The following is a 23,174-nucleotide window of genomic DNA, read 5'->3' as shown; positions in this document are numbered from 1 at the left end:
CCCTACTAATTATCATCACTCAGGTACAATAATAGCCACGCTGAAGAGAAAGAGTAAATCTTTGGAAAAAATACCAATGTACGAAATGGTTTCGTTCCACCGTGGCTCAACAATTCCGACCTCGCACATACACATGTACGACCCGGACAATATTACAATAGCCATATCAATATTCAGAGTAAGTGGCAGTTGAGTTGGAGCATTGATTTTTTTATTTTTTATTTACAAACTAACTATATTGTATTCCGTATAATAGTTAAATTTTCAATTGAAACGCATAGAATTTGAGACGGTATTTTTTGTACTGTTAATGCCGTCGTTAGTTCGGTTTAAAATAATCACGTAAACTACATTGGTACGAAAATTATTTTATGAGCATACGATTGGGGCAGAGAATATTTCGGTCTTGTACGACTTGGTAAAATATAATTTTAATACGGTTCAGAAAGATTGATGGTTGTTTCGCCATAGGAAATATAATACTTACTATAAGGAAATTTAATATAGCAGACGAGGGAGGTCCTTGGCAACGGTCGGAATAACTCGAACGAGTGTTCACCGTACTTATTATTATTGGACTGTTGGATATTGGACCCGGGACCTTAGCGATCCAACTACCGGTGGTGGGCAAGATAGGTGGTGGTTCTCAGAAGGGTATGGAAATCGTTGAATATATGCGGCACAGCCGCTGGCACGGTCGCAGCGTTCCCCGTATGCTCGACGGCGATCCGTCGGTTGGGGTTTCCGCCAGCGTTGCTGACCCGTCGTCAGATGGGCATCACGATGGTCGTCGCTACTGTTCGTGTTACCACCAAGACAGCATGAACGACAAATCTTTTGGAAAATCCAAATGAGCGGTGAACACTTGGATTAAATCGTGCCCATAAATTATGAAATCAGTTATATGTGGTGCATGAATAATAAATAACGATTCGTCGTATGTTTGAAAGTTTGACGGTCAGTAGTTATTTCATTGTCGTGTAAAATATGATTACAGGATCTGTGCAAGTACACCCGAGGTGACATAAAACAAGACAATGAAGTACAAATCATTCAATCGATAATCGGTGCGGGGATCGGTCGCGAAGAGCTGCGAGACGAAATATTCGTACAGTGCATGCGACAAGCGACGAACAACCCGAGTATGGAGTCCACCGAAAGGGTGTGGTTGCTCATTTGTCTCGCAATCGTTGCGTTCCAACCTAGCAAGCTGCTCTACAAGGTACACTTATGGCAGCGAGCAATTTGTTTTGTTTTGTTTAGTTTTTTTATTTTTATTTTTTTAAACACAATAATAATTGTAATAATGTATATTTGTTTTTAGTATTTCGTGAGCTTCTTGCGCAAGAATTTGCAGTGCGAGGGCAAACTCAAACAATACGTTCAGTGGTGTCTCGACAATTGCAAGAACATTAAAGTCTCATGTCGTCAATATCCACCGTCAACGGTCGAGATTGCCGTAAGTCCAATATCGTGTTATTTGTTCAGATAGACGATTTTTAGATCGCTCTTGTGATAGCCAAACGACAAGGACTTGTAATAATATTCTATTCGTTGTTCGCGTGCACATAGGCCATGCGAAGACTCGGCACGATCGTCTGCCGGTTTTTCTTCTTGGACGGCCGGACCAAAGCGATTGACATTCATCCCACTGACACGGCCAGCGATGCGGTCTACAAGCTCGCGGACAAGTTGTGCCTGAGGTCGATCGACGGTTGGTCGATATACCAAAGCCGTTCGGACGGCGAAGAACACGTTCGCGCCCATCACTATTTATACGATATTATTGCTGCTTGGCAATCGTAAGTCATACTTTACTATTGATAATAATACGCTTTAGGGTCGCAAATATATATCCATGGTAGCTTCAAATCGATTTTTCGATTTTCTATTGGAGTAAAGGAAACTTAATATTTAACAGGGAGAGAGTGGATAATGTTACAGTTAACGGCTAAGCGTTGATAGCTGCTAACGGTACTGAGACCGATATTAGAATGATTTTTTTTTACATTTTTCATCAAAAATGAACTGATTTTATTGTATAAAATCCTATCGCGTAAAATCATAATTTTTTTTATTCCGTCATAGTACTATATTAGTGTAATATGCATCACGTCACTTTTATTTAAAAGTGTAATTATTCTTTATGAACATTATTAATAATGGATGTGGTAAACGGTAAATTAATTATAAATGGATAAGTGATGATAATAAATAAAGTTCGTAAAAGTCTTTCCTTAACTATTAATGCGGAAAGAGTTGTTTCAAAAAAACTTTAGATATGTTTTAGAAAGTTGTTATTATGTTAAAGCCTTGATAAACTATGATTAATTCGGTTGATAAAGTCTGTCTGTTCGACATATTATTCAGCTCACATTCCCTTTGCCCATTAACTATCTGTTGGCATTATGGCTGTTTTTTATTTATTGAAGAATGAAATGGAGAATACAAAAATTAATAACGGAGGAGTAAAAATGTGGTTTAGACTCATGGATTACGATTTATACGAATACAATTATTCATATTAATATTAATACGTGTACATTTTAATACGTACTGTACATATTTCGTATTTAACTCCCACAGGAAGCAGCAGATTAAGCAAACCACTCAATCGAGTAGTTTTCCATCATTAAGTCGGCGATCTAGTAACACAACATTGACAAGTGGTGAAAATCGTTTCATATTCAAACGTCGACTGTTCAGACATTCTCGAGAGATTTCGCAGGATCCGATCGAAGTAAATCTGTTGTACGCTCAAGCCGTTTATTGCGTAGTAAAGGTAAAATATTTATTGTGTATTAAATTATTTCGTTGTGAGCTTACACTATTGTACGTCTATTTTTACATTATAATCATTAATTAATGCAATGATACTAGTGCGACGATTTTCCGGTCAGCGAGAAAGTCGCTCTTCAGTTGGCAGGACTTCAATGTCAAGTGTCTCTCGGAGATCCGAAGGAATCCACTTTAGAATATTATGCGGACGTGGAAAATTATATACCTTTCAGAATCAGTAGAATAAGGAGTTCTGACACTTGGGTAATTATTGTTAACCGACCTTTTTACAATAGACCGTTCACCGTAAACGGTGAAAAATATCGCGCTGTATTAACGATGGAATCAAACTTGTATTCTCCTAGGTGCCGATATTAGCTCAAGCTCATCAACAGTACGGTGCTGGCAGATCGGAGTTAATGGCAAAGGTATTGTACTTGTCATGCGTAATGCAGTACCCATTATACGGAACTACAATGTTCCATGTCACTTATAGAGGATATTGGTCGTATGGTATGGATATTACACTATTTTGTGAATGATCAACAGACTTTTTACAGTTTAAATTAATTCTATGTTTTTCTTTTATTTTTATTTTTCTAGGAAACAGTTTAATACTAGGTGTGAATTGCGAAGGATTGATGTTGATAAAACCGGAAGACAAATTCGTCATATACGAATTCAGGTACACAGATGTAGAATCCATATTCTTGGACCCTAGCGATTGTTTTCTGACCATAAATCTGATGAGACATCAGAACGACAACGCCTCGGCTCATAAATGTTTTGTGTTTGAAACTCCGCAAAAATCTGAAATAGGTTCACTCATTGTTAGCTATTGCCCAGGACTGGCCGGTTGGATAATTGAAAACGAAGCTCCGGTAAGACATAAATAATCGAATTGCGCTTGTCATGTTTACGTATTATTGATTTAAATGTTATTTATTAGGTGAAAGCTATAACCAACGACGATCGTATTCGGCTGTACCATAACGTGATAAACTGCCGGCGCAGTCTAATCGATTCAGACATGCTCAACAAACCTCAAGACACGCCTGGTAGTTTTTTGAAAAATACATTGCGCAGGTGAGTACGGAAACCGTTGCTGCACTCGTGACGTGCACCACAAACCATTATAATATTCATGTTCGATTGTGAGGCTTATGAACAATAACAATGCTATTACGACGTTTGCAGGTTAAGCAAACACAAGTTGGAAAAGTTGTGGGCCGAACACATTGGATCGTTGTCCGATCACGGAGAAACGTACAAGGGTTTTTCGGGATCCTATTGGTCTTTCAGTAGACAGCCCATTTCTCAGAGTCTCAGTCGTCTGTCCGAACAAGACGAACAGATCGCTTTACAGATGTTTCAAATAATATTGAAATACGCTGGATTAGGTCAAAACGGTAAGGATAGAAACGTTTCAAATGCAATGGTTTTCTTTGGCGTCGTGGAAGTTATACTTCGTTCGGTAATAATATTTTATTTGATTATTGTGATGTCCGTCAGGTGAAGTAGTACGTAGAGCAGAAGACGAACACGTTACTCTGATACAGAACGTTATGGAGAGGTCGATGCGGAAGGAGTCGTTGCTTTGCGAACTGTACCTACAGCTGATCAAACAGACCACGGAACATCCAGATCCAAACTCACGGGTGAACCTTAGGCATTGGGCGCTGCTGTCGCTCACGTGCTCGGTTATCTTGCCACCGCAGCATAACATTCGCAAGTATTTGATCGCACATCTACGCAAATGTGCGGGCGACTGTGTGACGGAAGAGGGAAAATACGCCCGTTTCGCTGAAAAAGTATGTAAAAGTCGAGTTACACTTTTACACCATCCATCCCACCAATCATATAGTTTCACACGGCATGGCTGATATCTATCGATAATATTATTAAGTTTGTGTTGTGTTTCCAGTGCGTGTCGAAGACCAAAGGCACGAGGAGAAGGCAATGGCCACCGTCCAGGGAGGAAATACTGTGCACCATCAATAGGAGATTAATATACGCCCGGTTTCATTTCATGGACGGGCAATACCATGCCATCGAGTTCCATCCGTCTTCCACGGCCAAGGATGTAGTGGAAATAGTCAAGAATAAAATAGGACTGAGGAAAACAGCGATGGGTGAGCACATGCAGCCACGGACTAATTATAAATCGTTTTAGTCTGAAAAAATAAACCCATATTAATGTATAGAACTCTATGTACGGACTTTATATTTACTGATAGACGGAGCGTGGTTCGCGTTATCTTACGCATGCGTGTAGTGGAATTTTAATTCATGCATTTTTCAAAAATAATAAACAGTTAATATTTTAAAATTCCTATTGTACTTAAATTTTTAAAACAATATAATCGGTAAAAAAAAAAAAAAAAATATTTTTATTTCAGTTCGATTGATTTTACACATTACAAGTAGATACAGAATACTTGACAATGTATAAAAAGTCTAAGGTTATATTTATACTATTTTTCTTATACTGGCATTCCTGCTACAGCAATAGCTATAACCACATTTTTCCACTTATTTAACCCATGAGTATATTCAGACATTTTTCTTTATAATAACGTGTATCATGCGATCCTGCAGGGTACGCGATCTACGAGGTGCTGGGCAATTCCGAACGGAGTCTGGTAGCCGAGGAAAAGTTGGCGGACGTCATGTCCAAGTGGGAGAGGTACAGGAACGCCAACACGGGGACAGCGAACACGTCCAAACCTATCCGGAAACACAGTCACATATTCCTGTTCAAAAAACATTTGTTCCTCGATCAGTACATGGACTTGGACGACCCAGTCGAAAAAGAACTGTTGTATCACCAAGTGCTGCACGGGCTCCGATGCGATCGGTTCCCGGTGACTGATAACGAAGCGGTACGTGCTTCCTAGCTTCATTCTCAAACTGATCGGTTGATTCATCATAACATTTATGTTTCGTTTTTTAGGTTATGTTGACCTCTTTACAAGCTCAAGTAGAACTAGGGGACTGCGAAGATAACGTGATAGAATATCGACAGGTTTCGTGTCACTGTCTGCCATCCAGGCTTGTGACTAACTTGCCTAACGAAGACATAGCGATGCATCACCAAAGTTTGAGAGGAATGACTTCGGCCGAGGCTAAAAAAGCGTTTTTAAACCTAATCAAAAGTTGGCCACTTCACAGAGCTACCATATTCGATGTCATGGTTAGTGTTATGTGACTTTTTTTTCCGTACAAATGATAATACAAGAACAGCTATAATGATAATAGTACCAACCGCTTGTGATAAACATATCGCTTTGGCAATAATTGAATCTCGTTTACGGACTGTTGACTGGAAGTTTGATATCTACCTACAATTTACTTATAAGTTTAAAAACGGCGTATTAAATAGGCAACCGTGCAATACATGTATCGAGATCGCGTTTAGCACATTAAATCATGGCAATACAAATAAATATAATATAAATACATAATCATTTTAGCTAAACGAAACATTTTCTCATCACAATATAATAATTTATATGATATATGATAGTTGTAATGCGCAAAAGTTATAAACTGCAGAAACAAGAAACCACTGTGTTTAAAATGCAAGATTGAAAATGAAATAAAATTCCGTTTTTATTGTATCTGTTTCGTTTAATAATAAAATAAAGATCAATAACTGTCGTACAATATTTCAACATGTATCGACATGACAATGTTAACGATATTGTTATGTTTAAATGGATACTTTTCTTATCGTAACATTTTGTGATTAATTTTACAGTTTTTGGTATTAAGGTTATTCGTTTAAATTTTTAGTAAAAAAAAAAAAAAAAAAAATCAATTTTTTATTTTATTTTTATAATTATTTTTAATAATCTTATGTAGACACAAAAACGTAAAGATATTTTCACATACGTAAACTCGTGATTTATTAGTGCCTATCTAATATAAAATAATATGTTAAAAATTAGGTTGGTATAGGTAATACGACAGATCAGTCGACAGTTAAATTGTTCATAAACAATAAAATAATTGCTGTTAAAAATTTACCGGAACATGGAAAACTTACTTATCACTATTATGTTGTTGTTTTAACATAAAAATATAATATTTTATAATTAATATGTTTTTAGCAATCGTTCACCTCGAATTGGCCCCGTGTTCTGTGGTTGGCCGTCGATCAAGCCGGTTTACATTTACTGGAACATCGGTCCCGCAATGCGTTGTGTTCGTACGAATACGACAGTATTCTGAGTTACAGCCCGGCCGTGAACTGCTTGATGATCATCACAGGCAGTGACAAGAAACAAAGCAAGATCATTTTAACCACTTCTCAGGTAAATGTTTAAGTGCGGCTGCAGAGAGCGCGAAACTGTTGATCCTATAGATATGCGGTGCACGCTCGAAGCGTAGTCCAGCAATGACTGCGTCCATTTGTAGCGTATCTGTTTATTAAAAATACGCTCAGAGATTTTTCTACCTTAAATATAATACAAAAAGAACAATAATTCGTACGTTCTTGAAAAACCGTTCATAGTGTATCATGAAAAAAAATATCATCACAATATTTTTATCATTTATTCGAACCAATCGAAAGTTGTTTTGGATACATTCGAGTATAAGAAATACTAATTTTAGTAAGCGATGGGAGGAGAGAATAAGATTTTATAAACGTCTAGATCAGTGGTTCCTAATATTGTTGAGACCATTAGGCCTTGCGCACATTGATACGCAAGCGACTCAGAGTAGTTTTCTGTAATCTGTTAGAACTTACCAGCGCACATTGGGAGGTAGGCAGGGCATTGCAGTAATGCTTCTATGTCAGCTTGCATAGCACAGAGTAACGATGCAGTATTCTGCGAATGTGTAGCGCAGTTTTTATTACTAAATTAGATTTGATTGTTGTAAACAACGTTTAATTTTTTAATTTCTACCGTTATTCACATGTTTTATTAATCTATAGTATCACGATGGAAAAAAATCAATTGTCAGAAAATGTCGACGGCAAATTTAATTTACAGAGACTTTTTCTTTTTTTTGTTAAAATTACTTTTGCATCGTTTTTTACGTTTAGTTAACGAGTAAATCAAAATTAATTTATCAAATTCATCATTAGAATTTGATTCAGAACTTAGATTTATTTATTTTTCGGCTATCATATTGGTCATGACCTCACCGAGTGAACGGTTAAACTGAACTTCGTTGTAATTTGCGCAGTTTTTTTTTACGCTGTGCTGCCTTACGCTGCAAGTACAGTGTAATGAAACACTTTTTATGTTTTTTTTTTTTGCACATGTTTCATTTCGCCGAAAACCGCGGATAATCGAGAGTACACTGAATGAATATTATTTAAAGTTAAAAAAAAATAATAATAATTATAAAAACAGGCTAACCTAACCTCCGAAAAGTACTATTTGACTCCCAAAAGTTTAACCCCTACAAGATCGCCCACAGGTCGGGAACCACTGGCCTACCTGTCACGCAATCTTTACGATGTTCGAACGCGCGCGTTTCGACGTGTGCCGAGAGTTTCCCTGACGACTGCGGAGATACCGTGTCGCGTAGTCTTCACGTTGTTGACTCGAAGGTTGCACGCAGGCGCGTCGTTGGATATTTTCCGTCCTAAAGCGAATATTGTACATTCGCTTTTTATCAAATGCATTGAAAATCGGAATTCTAATCCGATGTTATAGTTCGCAGTTATAGTGATCTGATGGAACTACGATAATAGTTAAGTCGCATCACAGTAATTTTTGTCGTGTAAATCGATATTTATTTAATTTTGCCTTTTCAATTTCTTTAAAACTGTATACCGCCCCGAAGCAACTCATGACTTGCTTGTACCCTGGCGGCGGGCCAAGTAGCAAAACGTCTTGCGTTTTTCTAGACACGTCTTGTCCCCGGGAAGTATCCAAGGTCTGCGCGAGCGCGCCAAAAGTTTTGCTAACGTTGCGAAAACCCGAACCAAATACCTGACGGCCACTAACACGACTCACGTTACAGGCGTTCCAAGTGGCCAACCTCATACGGGAGTACACGGAAGTGTTGCAGTCGCCGCAGTCGTTCAAGAAGCGCGAGAGCGGTCGGAAAAACGGCATGAACGGTTCTAACTCGAGGCCGGTGAGCATATTGCACAAGCCGGCGCCCGCCATCGAAATGCAAACATGACCTGGGCGAAGAAACGACCGATGATTCTGCAGCAGTCATCGTATTTATTTATTTCTGTTCATACCATTATTATTATTATTTTATTTAAATTTTTTTCGTTTTTGTATCTCACGCGTATATCGACTCTGACACCGCCGCCGTCGGACAACGTAACTATAATCACTTACACCGTACCCCGCCCGCGCGTCATAAGCGTGTCCGGTTTGTGCCTACAAAATTTTTATGTTCTTGGACACGTATTACACGTTGATTTTTGTTTTTCGTTTTCGGAACTCCATGATAGGATCAACGTTTAATCGTGTTTTGATCTCGCGGGCTATGACGAATTGAAATTAAAATATAATAATAAGAACGATAACGTGTTATTAAAAGACAATTGTTGTGTTAACGTTATTTTCCGACTGAGTATAATATCAAAAATATAAATTAGCGTCCAAAACCACCTAGTAGGTAAATAGTGGGTTAGACATACTTTAGGTATTTCAATAACACGAATATGTCATATCTACTACGTAAATACTATAATAAGTATTCTGTTATAGGTAAAATATTAAATAGGTTTGTATCAAATTAATGACAAGTTCTTCGACATCCGTAGTCACAATTTATTAAATTCGGCATTTTTTTTTTTTTTTTTGGTTTTGATTAATATTATTTTTTCGATCATAAAATATTATTATTAAAAAGTTCTAATCATAATTTTGCATTCAATTAACGTAATAAATGTGCCCTTATAGTTAAAATTTGTTATATTAAATTGTACATAGTGTAACGTGGAATGCATAGAACGGAACGTAAAATCGGATGATAATAGACTTAAGTGTTAAATTATGTTCTCCGTCAAGTCAAAATTTAACCGTATGCAAAATTATAATGATCTCAGTACATCAATTTTATTTTTTATTTTTATTCGATTTATTTATTATTTTATAACGATTTACAAACTCCTGATGATGGGCATTAACTCGTATTCGCCACGTTAAAAAAATAATTACTTGCGTGACGATCGAGGAATTATCTTTTAAAAACTAAACAAATTTTACTATCATTCTATTTTTAACGTAGTATATTATTATAATCCTCTCTCATTAACCTGCTGTTGCTAATCAATCATCCGTTTATTCGTCCGTTATTTGTGTATTCAATATTATACTACAATACTAATATTAATGTATTGTTTTCCAGCGGAGTGCGTGTTAAGCAATGTTTTTTTTTCCATTATTTACCTTTGATATTGTAATTTTTACTAAACAGATTTTGATGTTCAATTGTTATACTAACCTTTTTATGGAAAAAGAAAAAAAAAGATGAAAAATATTGTTGTTATACATTTTTGTAAATAACGTGATTTTATTTTATAATTTGCTCTAATATTATATTATACTTACTATTCCCGTAAATATTATGAAGAAATTCGCCAAATATTGTTATATATGATAATGATGTTGAATAATTTTATACTATTATAATTTAAAAAAATAAAGTGTTTTATGTTAATTTTACTATTATCGTCTGGTGAACGAATACAGATGAAGGTGTGTAGACCAATTATTATTATATCGCGTGTGTGCTATATTATATTATTGAAAATGCCACCATAAATTTCCTAAAGTATATAATATATTAAATGTATTATATTTAAATATTGACACGTGTTTTTTTTTTTCAATTATCTTACCACCACCTGTTCCAGCGAAAACCAATCTAAAGTCTGTCGTAGTAAATTATGCGATGTACAAACAGTTGAGAGTTAATATCATATCGCATGTACAATAAACAGGACGAGATGTATGTCTGTCTGATGAATTTTTGAGTGGTATATTTACCATACAGTGAACGTCGCTTATAAGACTTACTTTGGGACCGACCAACAAAAACGTCCGTGAAATTGGCCAACCTATATATTGATTTTTTTATTATGTTTATGCCATTATGTTGCATTTGCAAGTAAATTTTTGGTATTTGCAAGTCTAAAATTTCACCGTGAAACCAAAAAAATTTAAAGTTGAGCCACCTTCATGTAGCCCACTCGTTTTGACTTAAAACTTTGAAATCAGTACCAAACGAAAACTAATGATTGGCAAGAATTGGCAAGTTAATTTTTAGTAAAATCCAAGTGAGTAAATAAAGTATGTCTTTCTTCGTCGACTCGGGTTTACTAATAAGGTTAAAGGCAAAATGTTAATGTATTATTTCAAAAAGTCTTAATAAACAAATTACCAAATAGCATAAAAATATTAGAAATATTTCTTAAATAATTTTTATACCCGAAAAATCTGTGGAGCCCTTTTAAAATTGTGGAGTAAAATTTGGTATAAGGTTATTAATTTTAAAAAAATTATATTACTAAAATTATATGATAAATAATAGGAATTAATAATAAATACGATATGATCAGTGGCGTATCCAGGGGGGCATAGGGGCCATGCCCCCCCTCGTTGGTTGTATGTACTAGATTTTATTTTAAAGATTTATATTTATTCGTATACATGAACGCATACTACAATAATATGCTTATACCAATGAATATTTTGCGGTTTTACCAGTAATCATTATTACCGTTATCACGTTTCATTAACGTGGTTCACGAGTTTCAGATGCCGCCTGTGAGTAGTTACATAGCTGTTTTGGTGACACTGACATAGTTTGACGGTCTCCGTACCAAAATTCGTAATGCAAATAGTGTAATCAGTTATCACTTATCATTGTTCAGAAAATCAACAACCGTATCGTTAATTTGTATTATTTTAGTCTGACGTTAACGTAAAATACGAGTATAGTCATAATGTAAATCATTGAATTATTCAGTAATAAGTATTTTTTTTTTTGTATTCAAAACTATAAAACAAATAACAACAAGTATGTCTGAAAAGAGATCTATGTTATATTAAATTTTCAATACGAAGAAAAAAAAAGTTGAACAATTTAATGACACGGTAAGAATATAATTTTGTATTATTATAAAATATAATTCAAATTTTAAAGTCTTTAGTCTTACTATTTCATTTGATTCATGTTTAGTCCTCAACTATTGGTAATGTAGACGCAGTGACGACATAGCCAAGACGATGTTAGTATTATGATTACAATATGTCAATATAGATTTAATTATATATAAAATAAAAAAAATATATTTATGTTAATATTTTGGAATAAAAAATTGCATGGTTCTGCCTCAACTACAACTCATATCTTGCATGATATTGCTTCTTTTGTAGTTAATAGATCTTTGAATAGCACTGAAATAATTGCTTGCTTGAAAAATGCATATATACCGCCACCTTCTTACGATTTTCCTATAAGTATTGAAGGTAAACGAAAACGAAAATTTCAGTATAAATATTTACTATCATTTCCATGGCTTGCTTATAACGTAATTAAACAGGATGCTTATTGTAAATGGTGTGTAGTTTTTTCGACTACCAGAGGAAATCAGGTAAAAAGTAAATAGGTAAATCGAATTAATAATTTTTATACTGTTATTTAATACAGATATATGTTTTTATTTAAAAAATAATGTAAAAAAGAATAAACTCAAGACCTTATGTGAGACTCGTTGGGTTAATGCGTGATGCATTAATTACATTCAAAGAATTGTTTTTGTACATCATAGAAGCTTTAGACGACTATGAAAATAATGGTAGTAAATCAGATTTCTCAAGTAAAGCAGCGATGTATGGTAGTGCTATCAGAAAAAAGCGATTTTCTTGTTTCATTAGAAGTAGCAGTTTTTATTTTTTCCTATACATTAAATTTAAGTCACATTCTTCAAAGTAAACAACAAGACTTATCAAAAGCACTAAATGATGTTGTAACTGTACGAGAATCTTTAGAATCTATTCGTAGAGATGTTGATATTCATTTAAAAAAAAAAATATTTAGTGATGTACTTGAGATTGCTTTTATAATAGACGACGATATTAAAATACCTCGATTTTGTGGCAAACAAAAAAAAAGAGCTAATGTGAACGTTAAAAGTCCGGAAGATTATTACAAAATAACTATATTCATTCCATTTCTTGACCAAATTATATGTTAACTAAGGACACAATTTGATCAAAGGTTAAGAAAAATTATTCCACTTGAAGGATTAAACCCATCACATTTCAAAAATATGATATCAAAACTATTTTAGAGGCTGCAAAATATACGATAATGATCTTCTGTTAAATGTAATTGTTACATTACATTTTGAATTATGTACATGGCAAAATCGATGGAAAAACGATGAAAAAAATAGCACATTGAATAAACCTCAAACCACTATTGAAACTTTACCTTACTGTACAGATATTGTGCCTAATATTAAATTGCTTTTACAAATATTCACAACTCTACCTGTTATAACAGCTACGCCAGAACGTACTTTTTCTATCTTAAAACGACTAAAAACATACCTAAGATCAACAATAACTGAAAATAGACTAAATGGATTAGCTTTAGTAAACATAAATAAAAAAGAGGTCATTTTAGAAACTGAAATAATTGAGGATATTGTAAAAAAAGCCCCAAGAAAATTACAACTCGTTGATTGGTCAAAATAATTTTATACAATCTACAATTGTTTTTATACACTAATAATTTTGTTTGGACTAACCCGTTTTTATTATTAAATTACTATTTATTATTATGTACATATATATTAACTTAATGACTGACTGAAAATATAAATAAATTATTTTCATTAAAAACATTAAATATTTGGTTTATTTTATTAATTAATACAATTTATTTTTTTTATAGTTGAATCACATTCAAGATTAATAAATAATTTATTTATAATTTAAATTTCGCTTGATAAATTATTTTATTTTATTTTGAATGTATTCCAAGTTTTTTTTATGAACTGATATATAAGAATATCATTAAATAAGACATTATTTATAGAATTCAATAAACTTAAATCATTTTCTTTGAATATATCGTCCATGCACATTATTACTGTATCTAGAATTTAAAAAAAAATGCAATTATGTGAAAACAGCCTGAAACAGTCTGGATTGTTTGTTTTTCATCATCAACTAATTTGCAGGGCTTGAAACTGGAATTTGATACCGTTTTTGAGTATGGTTTGAAACTATTAAAAAAACGAAAAAAATGATTAACGGTATTCAAAACCGAAATCAAAAACGAAAAAAATCAATAACGGTATTCAAAGCAGAAAACAATTTAAAATTAATACATCACATTTAAACTTAAATAGCTGAGCTGTTATAAATACGGTCAACTGAGGAATGTTGGAAATAAAGTATAAATATAGGAATTGTGAGATGCGGGTAGTTAGATTGCAAATTCAGTCTAGACTAAAATATGTACTTTGTAAACATTATTATATTATATACTCATTATAAGTAATAACTTACAACTTATAAGACGTAATAATATATAAATGTAAAATATTATAACGTATACCTAATTAAATTTTATATATATCTATAATTGTTTAAGTATAACATTGATGTAAGTACTTTGGTAATTTATTTTATAAATAAACATGATGATAAAATAGGTTAGGCCGTATATATGGTGACAGGTGTATAATTTATAAATTTATAATAATGTTATTTCGGAATTAAAAATAAATTGAATTGATTGTAATTTTTCACGACTATTGTATGTTTTGTCATAAATTCTACATCTATATAACTTACTAAAAATGAAAGGTAAATGAACCCGAAATCGAAAAAAATAAATACTAAAATTTAAAACCGAAACCAAAATTAAAAAAAAGAATACCGAAATCGAAATCGGAAAAAATAAATACCGTTATCCAAAACCAAAATCGAAATCCGAAAAAATATATATCGTTATCCAAAACCAAAATCGAAATCGAAAAAAAATATATACTGTTATCCGACACCGAAATCGAAATCAGAAAATTTTTTTTCTGTTTCAAGCCCTACTAATTTGAATACAACTGATTTTATTCGTGATAGTTTAGGCTCGCTATAATCATTATTTCCTAAGACAACAACAGCCTTATTCAATAATTTTTTAAAATCGTGTTTGCTTTTACTAGTTTATGTTCGGTATAGAAATATATTAATTTTTCTTCTCTATTATTTATTTTCCCAAATCCATATTTACCTACTATATTTTCATCTTTCTTCTCACCAACTTGTGTATTCCAATTTCGTATTAAGATTATATTTTCTTCTGATTTTGTCATTTTTAATATTAGATTCAGAATACTGGAATGAACATCATCACATCACATGCGTATTTCATACGTATTCTATTAGAAGATTATTGTTTCAACATTTTTGGAGGAAAATTATTATCATTTGATATATAGTTAAATAATTACAAAATTCTGTTTTAACTAAATTTTCAGGTTTTCTGCAATTAAATAGTCTGTAGAATATTTTTCTATTCCATCTGGATTAAGAAAGAGAAGTCCAAAAATATATTTTAACCATTTGCCAACATAGTAATTTATTGAATAATATTGTGATGCGTAACTTATACTTTGAATTTTACTAAACTAACCTGGCCCAAAATAACAACTAAACACCTCTGTTTCCGGGAAAATGTCAAAAACTGCTTAGTTCATTGCCAATTTAAAATCAAAAATTATTTTTTTTAGGTATGACTACAACTTTTTTATTATTATTTTTTTTTTTAATAATTTAATGTATGTCTTTTTTTTTTGGGAGAAATCAAATCTTTTTTGTTAGCATATTTAGTTACATATTTTGATATTATTTTTAATGGGTTTTCAACTATAGAGTCTATATATTTTATTTTACAAGAGTTACTAATTTTTTGCCGTTTTAAACTATCATCACTTGCATCACTGTAATAAAAATACAGACTTATCTGTATTTATTTATATGACATTTTGACCCACAGTATAAGCTTTTGCATTACACTTATTTATTACACAAAGCCACGTATTTTCATTTTGTTTAGATGTATGATGTTTAAAAGATTTAAAATAATTTAAAACAAGCAGTTGTTTGCCTTTTAAATGTGATATAATATTCAAGGTATCAAAAATATAAAAGAAGACTCGATTTTTGATGATGCATATGAAAGAAAGAAATGGAGAGGTTTTGTGATGGTAGCGATGGCTCTTAATGGGCCGATTAGTTGAGGAAGAAGAAGGAAGGAGAATATGATATATTTTGATAAGTGTCTAAACTTTATTATTGTTTTATTGATTGATGAATAATGATTTTGACGGAGATGTATGTTTCGGATGCTGTAATGGTACAATAAAGTTAAACACATTTCTATGATAACTAATCAACATTTTTTTTATTAGTAGACTTTTAACAACATTAATGTCAACATTTAAAAATCATACTGATATTTTATCAACCATATAAATTATAAAAGCATTTTTCTAATAGTTCCATATAGAATGGCATTTGTTTTTTCACAGTAAATAGACGGAAAAAAGTAAAGTTCGGTAGCACATCATACAGCTGATAATTACATAGGAAAGGTTTTACGTTTCCAAGATGAACATTTTAAATTATTTTAACAACAATATTATTTTTGTTATAGTTTTGTTCATGACCACCGGTTTGGTACGTGAACCGCAAACGTTAGTTTAATGTATTGTTATAATAATTTAATTATCAAGATATGTGCTGTAGTATTGCTTTAGTTCCACAATATACTTATGACTGCATACCAAATAATTTATATTAATACACTTGAAATAATTAATTATGCATATATATATATAAAAAAAAAAAAATACAAACACGAGAAATAATAATTACAGGGTTCAATATTATTTATGACTACATAAAATACCTTATAGATACGCATAAAAAATATGTACCTATTATTATGACGTACGACGAGCTTAACGAACAAATAACATTTTATTAATCTATACACGTAATACACATTAAGTCTCAGTATGCCGAAGACTTGACAAAAACTAATATAACAACTCGTACTGTATATTATAATAGTGTATATTATAATAATTATAATAGTCAAAAAATAAACACGTTTAGTTGTAACGTACGCGTATCAAACTGCTCAACACCTATAGTTGATTTCGAGTTCCTACCACACATATTATAATTATGTTTATTATTCGTACGTTGCACGTTCATTCGATTTTAACTAGATTTATCTGTTTGGAATGCGAGCACGTTAAGACTCATTTAGAATCAATTCGATTTATGCATTTGATAAAACACGTAGGAGACGGATACGAACAAGTTAACATTACCCCTCTTATAAAAATACTAACAATTTTCGCGCACTTAGAAACTATGTCCGGTATTCTTAATTTTGCAAATTATGTTAAATGTATTATTAATACAATAGTTCTAAAAACGTTTTAATAATACATTGCCCGTGAAGTGTACTTTATGATTAAGCAATCTAATTGTTAATAGTTTAAGCTAGGTATATCGATTTTTTTTTCGATTATTTTTTTTATTTTTCAATATTATAAAATTACAAATACGATATGATTTGGAAGAATTAAAAAATTTAATAGACTTTCAATCAGTAAAAATGATTTAGAAGACACTGCGTTATTTGAAGATGGTAGGTACAGATATTTTAGAAATATGTGAAAATATATGAAATAATAATAAAAAAAAAAAAAATTGGTTAGTGGTTAATACTCGTAAATTGATGTATTAATAAATAATTAATATATAGAAATACATAAATAAATAAATGCTTAGCCTGGAATATAATTATGTTTGTAATGTACGACCGGTTTTGAATTAAAAATTCACTATCCGATTTATATAAAATCAATAAAATCGCAAATAAATTATATGAAATCATATTGTTTAAGTTTTGTTGGTAGGTGATATATTAATGGTTCGATATTGTACTTTTTACTATCATTGAAATCTTTTTTAAACATCAAATAATTGGCTTAAATAAAACGAACAACTACTTCAAAATTGTAGTTCACTTATAAATAAAATAAATCTGCATAAAAATGATGTTTCTGAACCAAAAAGTCAGTTACATTGATGGTTTTACGAAAACCTTTAACTGAATATAGTTAAAGATTAAGAAATTCAATGACGGTGGAAATTTTGAGAGCAAAAAATCCAGGAAGTAATTGTAACGTAGGAATAGTATACGAATTAAAAATGATAATATTTTAAAGGGATTCGATTTCCGTCTATAACAAAAGTTATATTTTAGTAATAAATTGTATATAAATATTCCGTTATTATGGTATATCTAAAATTATCATCGAAAAGAATTTAAATTTGTGTAAAATTAAATTACTTCTAGTAACACTCAATTAAAATAATAGTATGTAATATTAAATTTTAAGAAAAAATAACTTTGAAAAAGGTTCATTTAATCGTAAGAAAACATTCAATTTTGTTTTTGATCACATTAATATTGTTATGAATAATATATAATTCTATTTATGAATAATCATTTACTTTATATTACTATTAAATTTATTTATTATCACCACTTATTTTCCATCAACTTATCAGTACTGTGTAGGAAAGTTAGGTTAGGTCAAGTAAAATTGTCGCCTGGCAAACAATTTTGAGCTTAGATTAACGAATCTACTATTAAAACGTACCTAAAAAATTATATTTAATCATATGGTATATATTTAGATATATACCTACATAAATGAATATTTATGTTGTATACGAATCAAACGAATTAACTATATAATCATAAGTACCTACAATAAGTCAACTATAGTACTATGTAATTACGCTTAAATATTATAACATGATAATTGATTAAAACTAATAGTATTCCATTTGTATATTATACAGTACATAGCTTAACAATGTTTTCTTTGTACAACAATTCAACTAGATAACGAATGATTCTATTTAGTTTAAAATTATTTTAGATCATCTTAAACATTGTGAAATGTTACATATAATACATATTTTTATCACACAAGAAAGAGAGAGAGAGAGAAAGAGAAAAAAAGAGAAAATGACTTAATTGCGCTAGCAGTATTATGCGATCATAACATGATATTATAATATCAATTATATATCGTGAAAACAATATCGTAACTGTCAACGGATGGATTATACGACCAAAGATTAAGTTAAAGACTAGAAGTAACTAAATAGATCAAATCAGAGATAGATAAAGAGAGAACGAGAAAGAGAGAGAGAGAAATGAAAAAGGGCCAAATTGCACAGTTATCTCATTTGTCGGTCAGTGTCTATATATAACCGGTTGTGAGAGGGCTCGCGAGGAAAACATCGTTGTCTGTGTGTACCGTTGGCGACCGTAGGTAATGCGACGAAGCGATAAAATTAAAAACGAATCAATAAACAATAATCAATGATAATAATTGCATTTAAAATATGTTTAATATATTGTTCATGTTTTAACGAGTGTAGGAAAAACGAATAGGAAAACGAAAACCATTTGGGCGCCATGGCTGCACGGGGTATTCCTTAGAACGGTCAATTGGGCAACGTGTACGATCGGAAATACGAATGTGTGTTATAACCGGGAGCTGCGAGTGTGGAGAGAGCTTATCCCTTGCGCCGTGGCGGTTCGTAGGATAACTTTTCGCAGGAGACACCGACGACGACCGATGAAGCGCGGTTCTCCGTCCCGTTGACGATTCCCTCCAACTTTTTTCGTCAAATTCACCGGTAACGTTACATCGTCGGTTTCGCTAGACTAGCGACCGCTATGGTATTGATTAACAATAATATTGAAATGAACCCGTCGAAAAAACGGTTTATTCATAGTTAGTGGCCTACACGGTTGTCGTAAAAAACATGATTTAATATAAAATCGTCGGATATAGCGTTCATGTTGTTTATTAGTTGCTTAGAATATTGGTCAACCGGTTTTAAAGTATCTGTTGTTGGAGGGTGGACCGCCACTGCTTATACCACTTCCCGGTAGACCACTCGGATAAAATCGTTTCGCTGTTATTTTCTCGCACACGGTTTCAACGGTACCGCCGTCTCCACCGTCACGGACGGTTAAAACCAATATTGTTACGTTCGCGATAACGGCCGATTCGTATTTTATTACGTCTCGATCGTCGTACCGAGTTCACAGACGACCTTAATGGTAAACAATAAAAACACGTTTAATAACGTTTCACGTATTAATCGAACAATTGATATTGAAATAACGAATGTAGCGACAACGTTAAAACGAAAGATTTGTTACGATCGACGTGTTATTAAACGGTCGCGCGAGGACAAGTCGGCGTCAACGTCGAGTTCAGGGGTGTCGGACAACGCGTGTTGCTCGTGCGTTCGTGATGGACGTGAACTGATGACAAAAGTTTATCGGAAACGTTAGGATGCTAAGCGCTCCGGAGCACCTACCTACGTTCGTCCGCGGCTCGACGGGTTGAGGCCGTGCGTGAAACGCCTCGTAAAACGTGCGTTTTGAGTTGGGCCCGTGCGAGGCGCACCAACGGGGAAGGGCAAAAGAAACGTCCGAACGAAACGTGCAGGACGAGATTCTACAGAGCCGAAGGTAATGCCACGGAAAACGTTTAACAGACTGAAAGGTCACGGCTCCGTCAAGCGGTCGGTCCGATCCGGTTATTGCGACAAGATATACCGACAAAAATAACGGTCGACTCGTGCCAGCGACCTGTGCATGATCGTAGTGATCGTACGGCCACAATCGACAATAAACGCGAATATCGCATCATGATCGTTTTTTAATTTTTTTTTTTAATTTTTTTTTTTTACAATTCAGAGTTACTTAATTTTATGTACCTAATATAATACACGTTAAAATATTTCTATTGTAATATGTACATCTTTAAAGGTAACAATTATTGTCTCATCCAAGAAAACTTAAAATAAATATAGAGGTAAAGAAAACCCCTGGCCGACAACGATCGCGCTCGAAATGACACTCGTCCGCGACCGCGAACATGTCGCGTTGATCGGTGGGTGGGCGGGGGCGTAATGCCATGACAACATTACAGCGAAACCTAAGCGCAGTTATGAAGACGATAATAGTAATAATAATGTTATAACGGTAATAGGAAGTAGCAGTGCTTTCGTAGGCAAACGATAATTGCAAAACGAAATCCGCACGTGCTTACGTAACAGCACCGTCGGATAGCCACGATCGGATTACAGCGTACGGGATAAGCAAAACAATAATTTTCAGCAACCGCGGTCAACCGATATTTAATAGAGAGGAGTGGAAGAATGTCGTAGTATTGGCAGTAAAGTGGCTAAATGGTCTATGATGCTAAAAAAAAAAAAACGAAAAAAAAAAAAAAACCCGGTCAACCGTTCTAACTATTTTTAACACGTGGTTTATCGTTACAAAAATATACATGCGCGGGCGCAACGCCGTCGTGGTTACGATTGCGCAATAAAAATAGTCGCCGGTACGGCAGTGCATTATTGTTATTGCGATCGGTTTTAGACGTCGACACGTAATAACACGCGCGAGACCACGGTTAACACATCGTTGTTATCGTTGTTATTGTCGCGCACACACCCGTCGCGTGTCGAGTACAATACGTACAAGAACGATACCGGCGAGTGCGCGCGCGCGCGCGTGTGTGGTGCACGCGTTACACGTACCACTCCTTGACGTCCTGTCTCTTTTTGGGCTGCTTGTTGCTGACGCCCGGCCCGTGCGGTCTGAAGTTGTTCTGCACGTACGTGGGCGACGGTTGCCCGGACGGAGGGTAGTTGCCCGGCGACAGCAGCCCCGAGTTCTGCTGCTGCTGGCACAGGCCGCCCCTGTCCGAGCCCGGTTCCACCGGCGTCCCGTACGCTTTGGGCATCTCGATCTTGTACCGGTTCGTGTCCGTCCTGTACTTGACCTTGAGCACGAGCAGTATGATGAGCACGATGATGATGAGCGTGGCCGCGGTGACCAGCACCACGAACGCCGTGCTCTCGGCCGCCTTCGTGTTGATCGGCGGCTCCGCGTGCTTGGGCGGCGTCGGTACGGCCGCGGGCGGGAACTGGTTGTCCACGCCGAACAGCACGTCCGACGTGGTCACCATTGTCTCGCCGTCGCGCTCGTCGTTGCCGCCGCCGTACCGCGTGCCGCCGCTGCCGAACCCGGGTTTGGTGTCCGTGTCCTTGGTGCCGCCGTAGTAGGTCGGTGGCGCGGCCGCGGTCGTCGTGCTTGTCGTGCTGCTGCTGGCGGTGCTGCTGGTGGTGCCGCCGCCGTCGGTGCTGGTGACGTCTCCGTCCGTGGAACCGGTACCGCCGCCGCCGGACCACGGACCGCCAGTCGTGACGACCACGGCGACCGAGGTCGAGGTGGCCGGCACCCGCGAGTGCGTGGCCGTCTTCGGGGTCGACGACCAGTACGACGGCACGGTGGCCGGGTTGGCCGTGCTGGACGCGGACCTCGACCGGTTGGCCGCCTGTTGTCCGGCGGTCGTCCGGTCCACGGACGCGGTCGTCCTGTTCGCCGCCGCCGCCGCCGCCGCACTGTTGAACGTGGTCACCGCCGGGTGCGAACCTGTAAAACGGAACAACGGTCATGTACACGTTTCGCACGTTTCGCGACGAGAACGCCGACTGCGCAGTGAATCGTTGACAGTGTTGGTAATCATTTTAACGTATATGATGTATGTGTGGTAGACGTGTTTTGACGGATCTATCGATAGTATCGTTTTCGTGAATACGTTTAGAAATCGGGTTACCGATTTACCGATCACTTTTTTAAATTATTATCAATGCTGTGACGGGGTTTATTACGACGCGGTTACCATATTAGATATGTGATAAAAACATTAAGACCGTTTTATGCGCGCGCAGATTGCTGATTACGTATACGATTTGAATAACAGTAATGTTTGACAACCGCGTTTTCACGTGTTATTTGGTTTTCACGTTACCGTTAACGTGCCCAACAAATTTTTGTAACCGTAAGCTAAACGCAGTTCATTACACCAAAACACGCATATTGCATTAAACTACAGTAGTACGCGACATGTTGCACCAGACGTCTCTGACCACTTGTTTTGCAGTGACTGGACTCGGAACGCGTAGTGCGTACAATAGGTGGATTAATGAATAACAATAACGCATTCGATAAAGAGTGTAGTTTCATCGCTTTACGAACTGAAAAACGATCAAACGTTTCATACCGCTAAATTATTATCTAGGGCAAACTACGGTGCGAAATAAAAAAACTTTATTATCATTTTTATAATGGAATAATAATATTTGTATTAAAATGAAAAAAATACTTTGATTAAAAATATATTATAGATTAAAATGAGCCTGCAGTTCAGAAGATTTTCAACGTAAATTTCACACCACCAGAATGATTAGTTTCTGTACAATGTT

At 34.7% G+C, this 23,174-nt stretch overlaps 2 protein-coding genes across 4 annotated transcripts in view; one reads left to right on the top strand and one right to left on the bottom strand.

Annotated features, from left to right (window-relative positions):
* The window catches only part of LOC112692963 (myosin-I heavy chain), an 83,148-nt gene extending 73,833 nt beyond the window's left edge, over positions 1-9,315 (top strand). For 2 of the 3 annotated variants that reach the window (XM_025567807.1, XM_025567805.1), the window contains exons 19-34: positions 24-178; positions 998-1,222; positions 1,325-1,459; positions 1,573-1,802; positions 2,587-2,782; positions 2,881-3,042; positions 3,144-3,291; positions 3,382-3,659; positions 3,728-3,864; positions 3,976-4,187; positions 4,291-4,589; positions 4,703-4,910; positions 5,377-5,660; positions 5,732-5,971; positions 6,891-7,094; positions 8,761-9,315. In XM_025567807.1, coding sequence (XP_025423592.1) covers positions 24-178; positions 998-1,222; positions 1,325-1,459; positions 1,573-1,802; positions 2,587-2,782; positions 2,881-3,042; positions 3,144-3,291; positions 3,382-3,659; positions 3,728-3,864; positions 3,976-4,187; positions 4,291-4,589; positions 4,703-4,910; positions 5,377-5,660; positions 5,732-5,971; positions 6,891-7,094; positions 8,761-8,925 — 3,278 coding nt within the window. In that variant the 3' untranslated portion in view covers positions 8,926-9,315. The remainder of the gene's footprint in view (positions 1-23; positions 179-997; positions 1,223-1,324; positions 1,460-1,572; positions 1,803-2,586; positions 2,783-2,880; positions 3,043-3,143; positions 3,292-3,381; positions 3,660-3,727; positions 3,865-3,975; positions 4,188-4,290; positions 4,590-4,702; positions 4,911-5,376; positions 5,661-5,731; positions 5,972-6,890; positions 7,095-8,760) is intronic. The other variant, XM_025567806.1, reaches the window with a different exon arrangement.
* Positions 9,316-18,414: 9,099 nt separating this feature from the next.
* The window catches only part of LOC112692919 (neurexin-1), a gene marked incomplete in the record, with an annotated part of 248,142 nt that continues 243,382 nt past the window's right edge, over positions 18,415-23,174 (bottom strand). Inside the window, 1 exon segment of the mRNA XM_025567743.1 lies at positions 18,415-22,341. Within this exon segment, the coding sequence (XP_025423528.1) occupies positions 21,434-22,341 (908 nt within the window).

The sequence above is a fragment of the Sipha flava genome, unplaced genomic scaffold (assembly GCF_003268045.1).
Source record: "Sipha flava isolate LNK unplaced genomic scaffold, YSA_version1 79_pilon_pilon, whole genome shotgun sequence".
In the NCBI taxonomy this organism is placed as follows: domain Eukaryota; kingdom Metazoa; phylum Arthropoda; class Insecta; order Hemiptera; family Aphididae; genus Sipha; species Sipha flava.
This window is presented reverse-complemented; position numbering and strand designations above follow the sequence as displayed.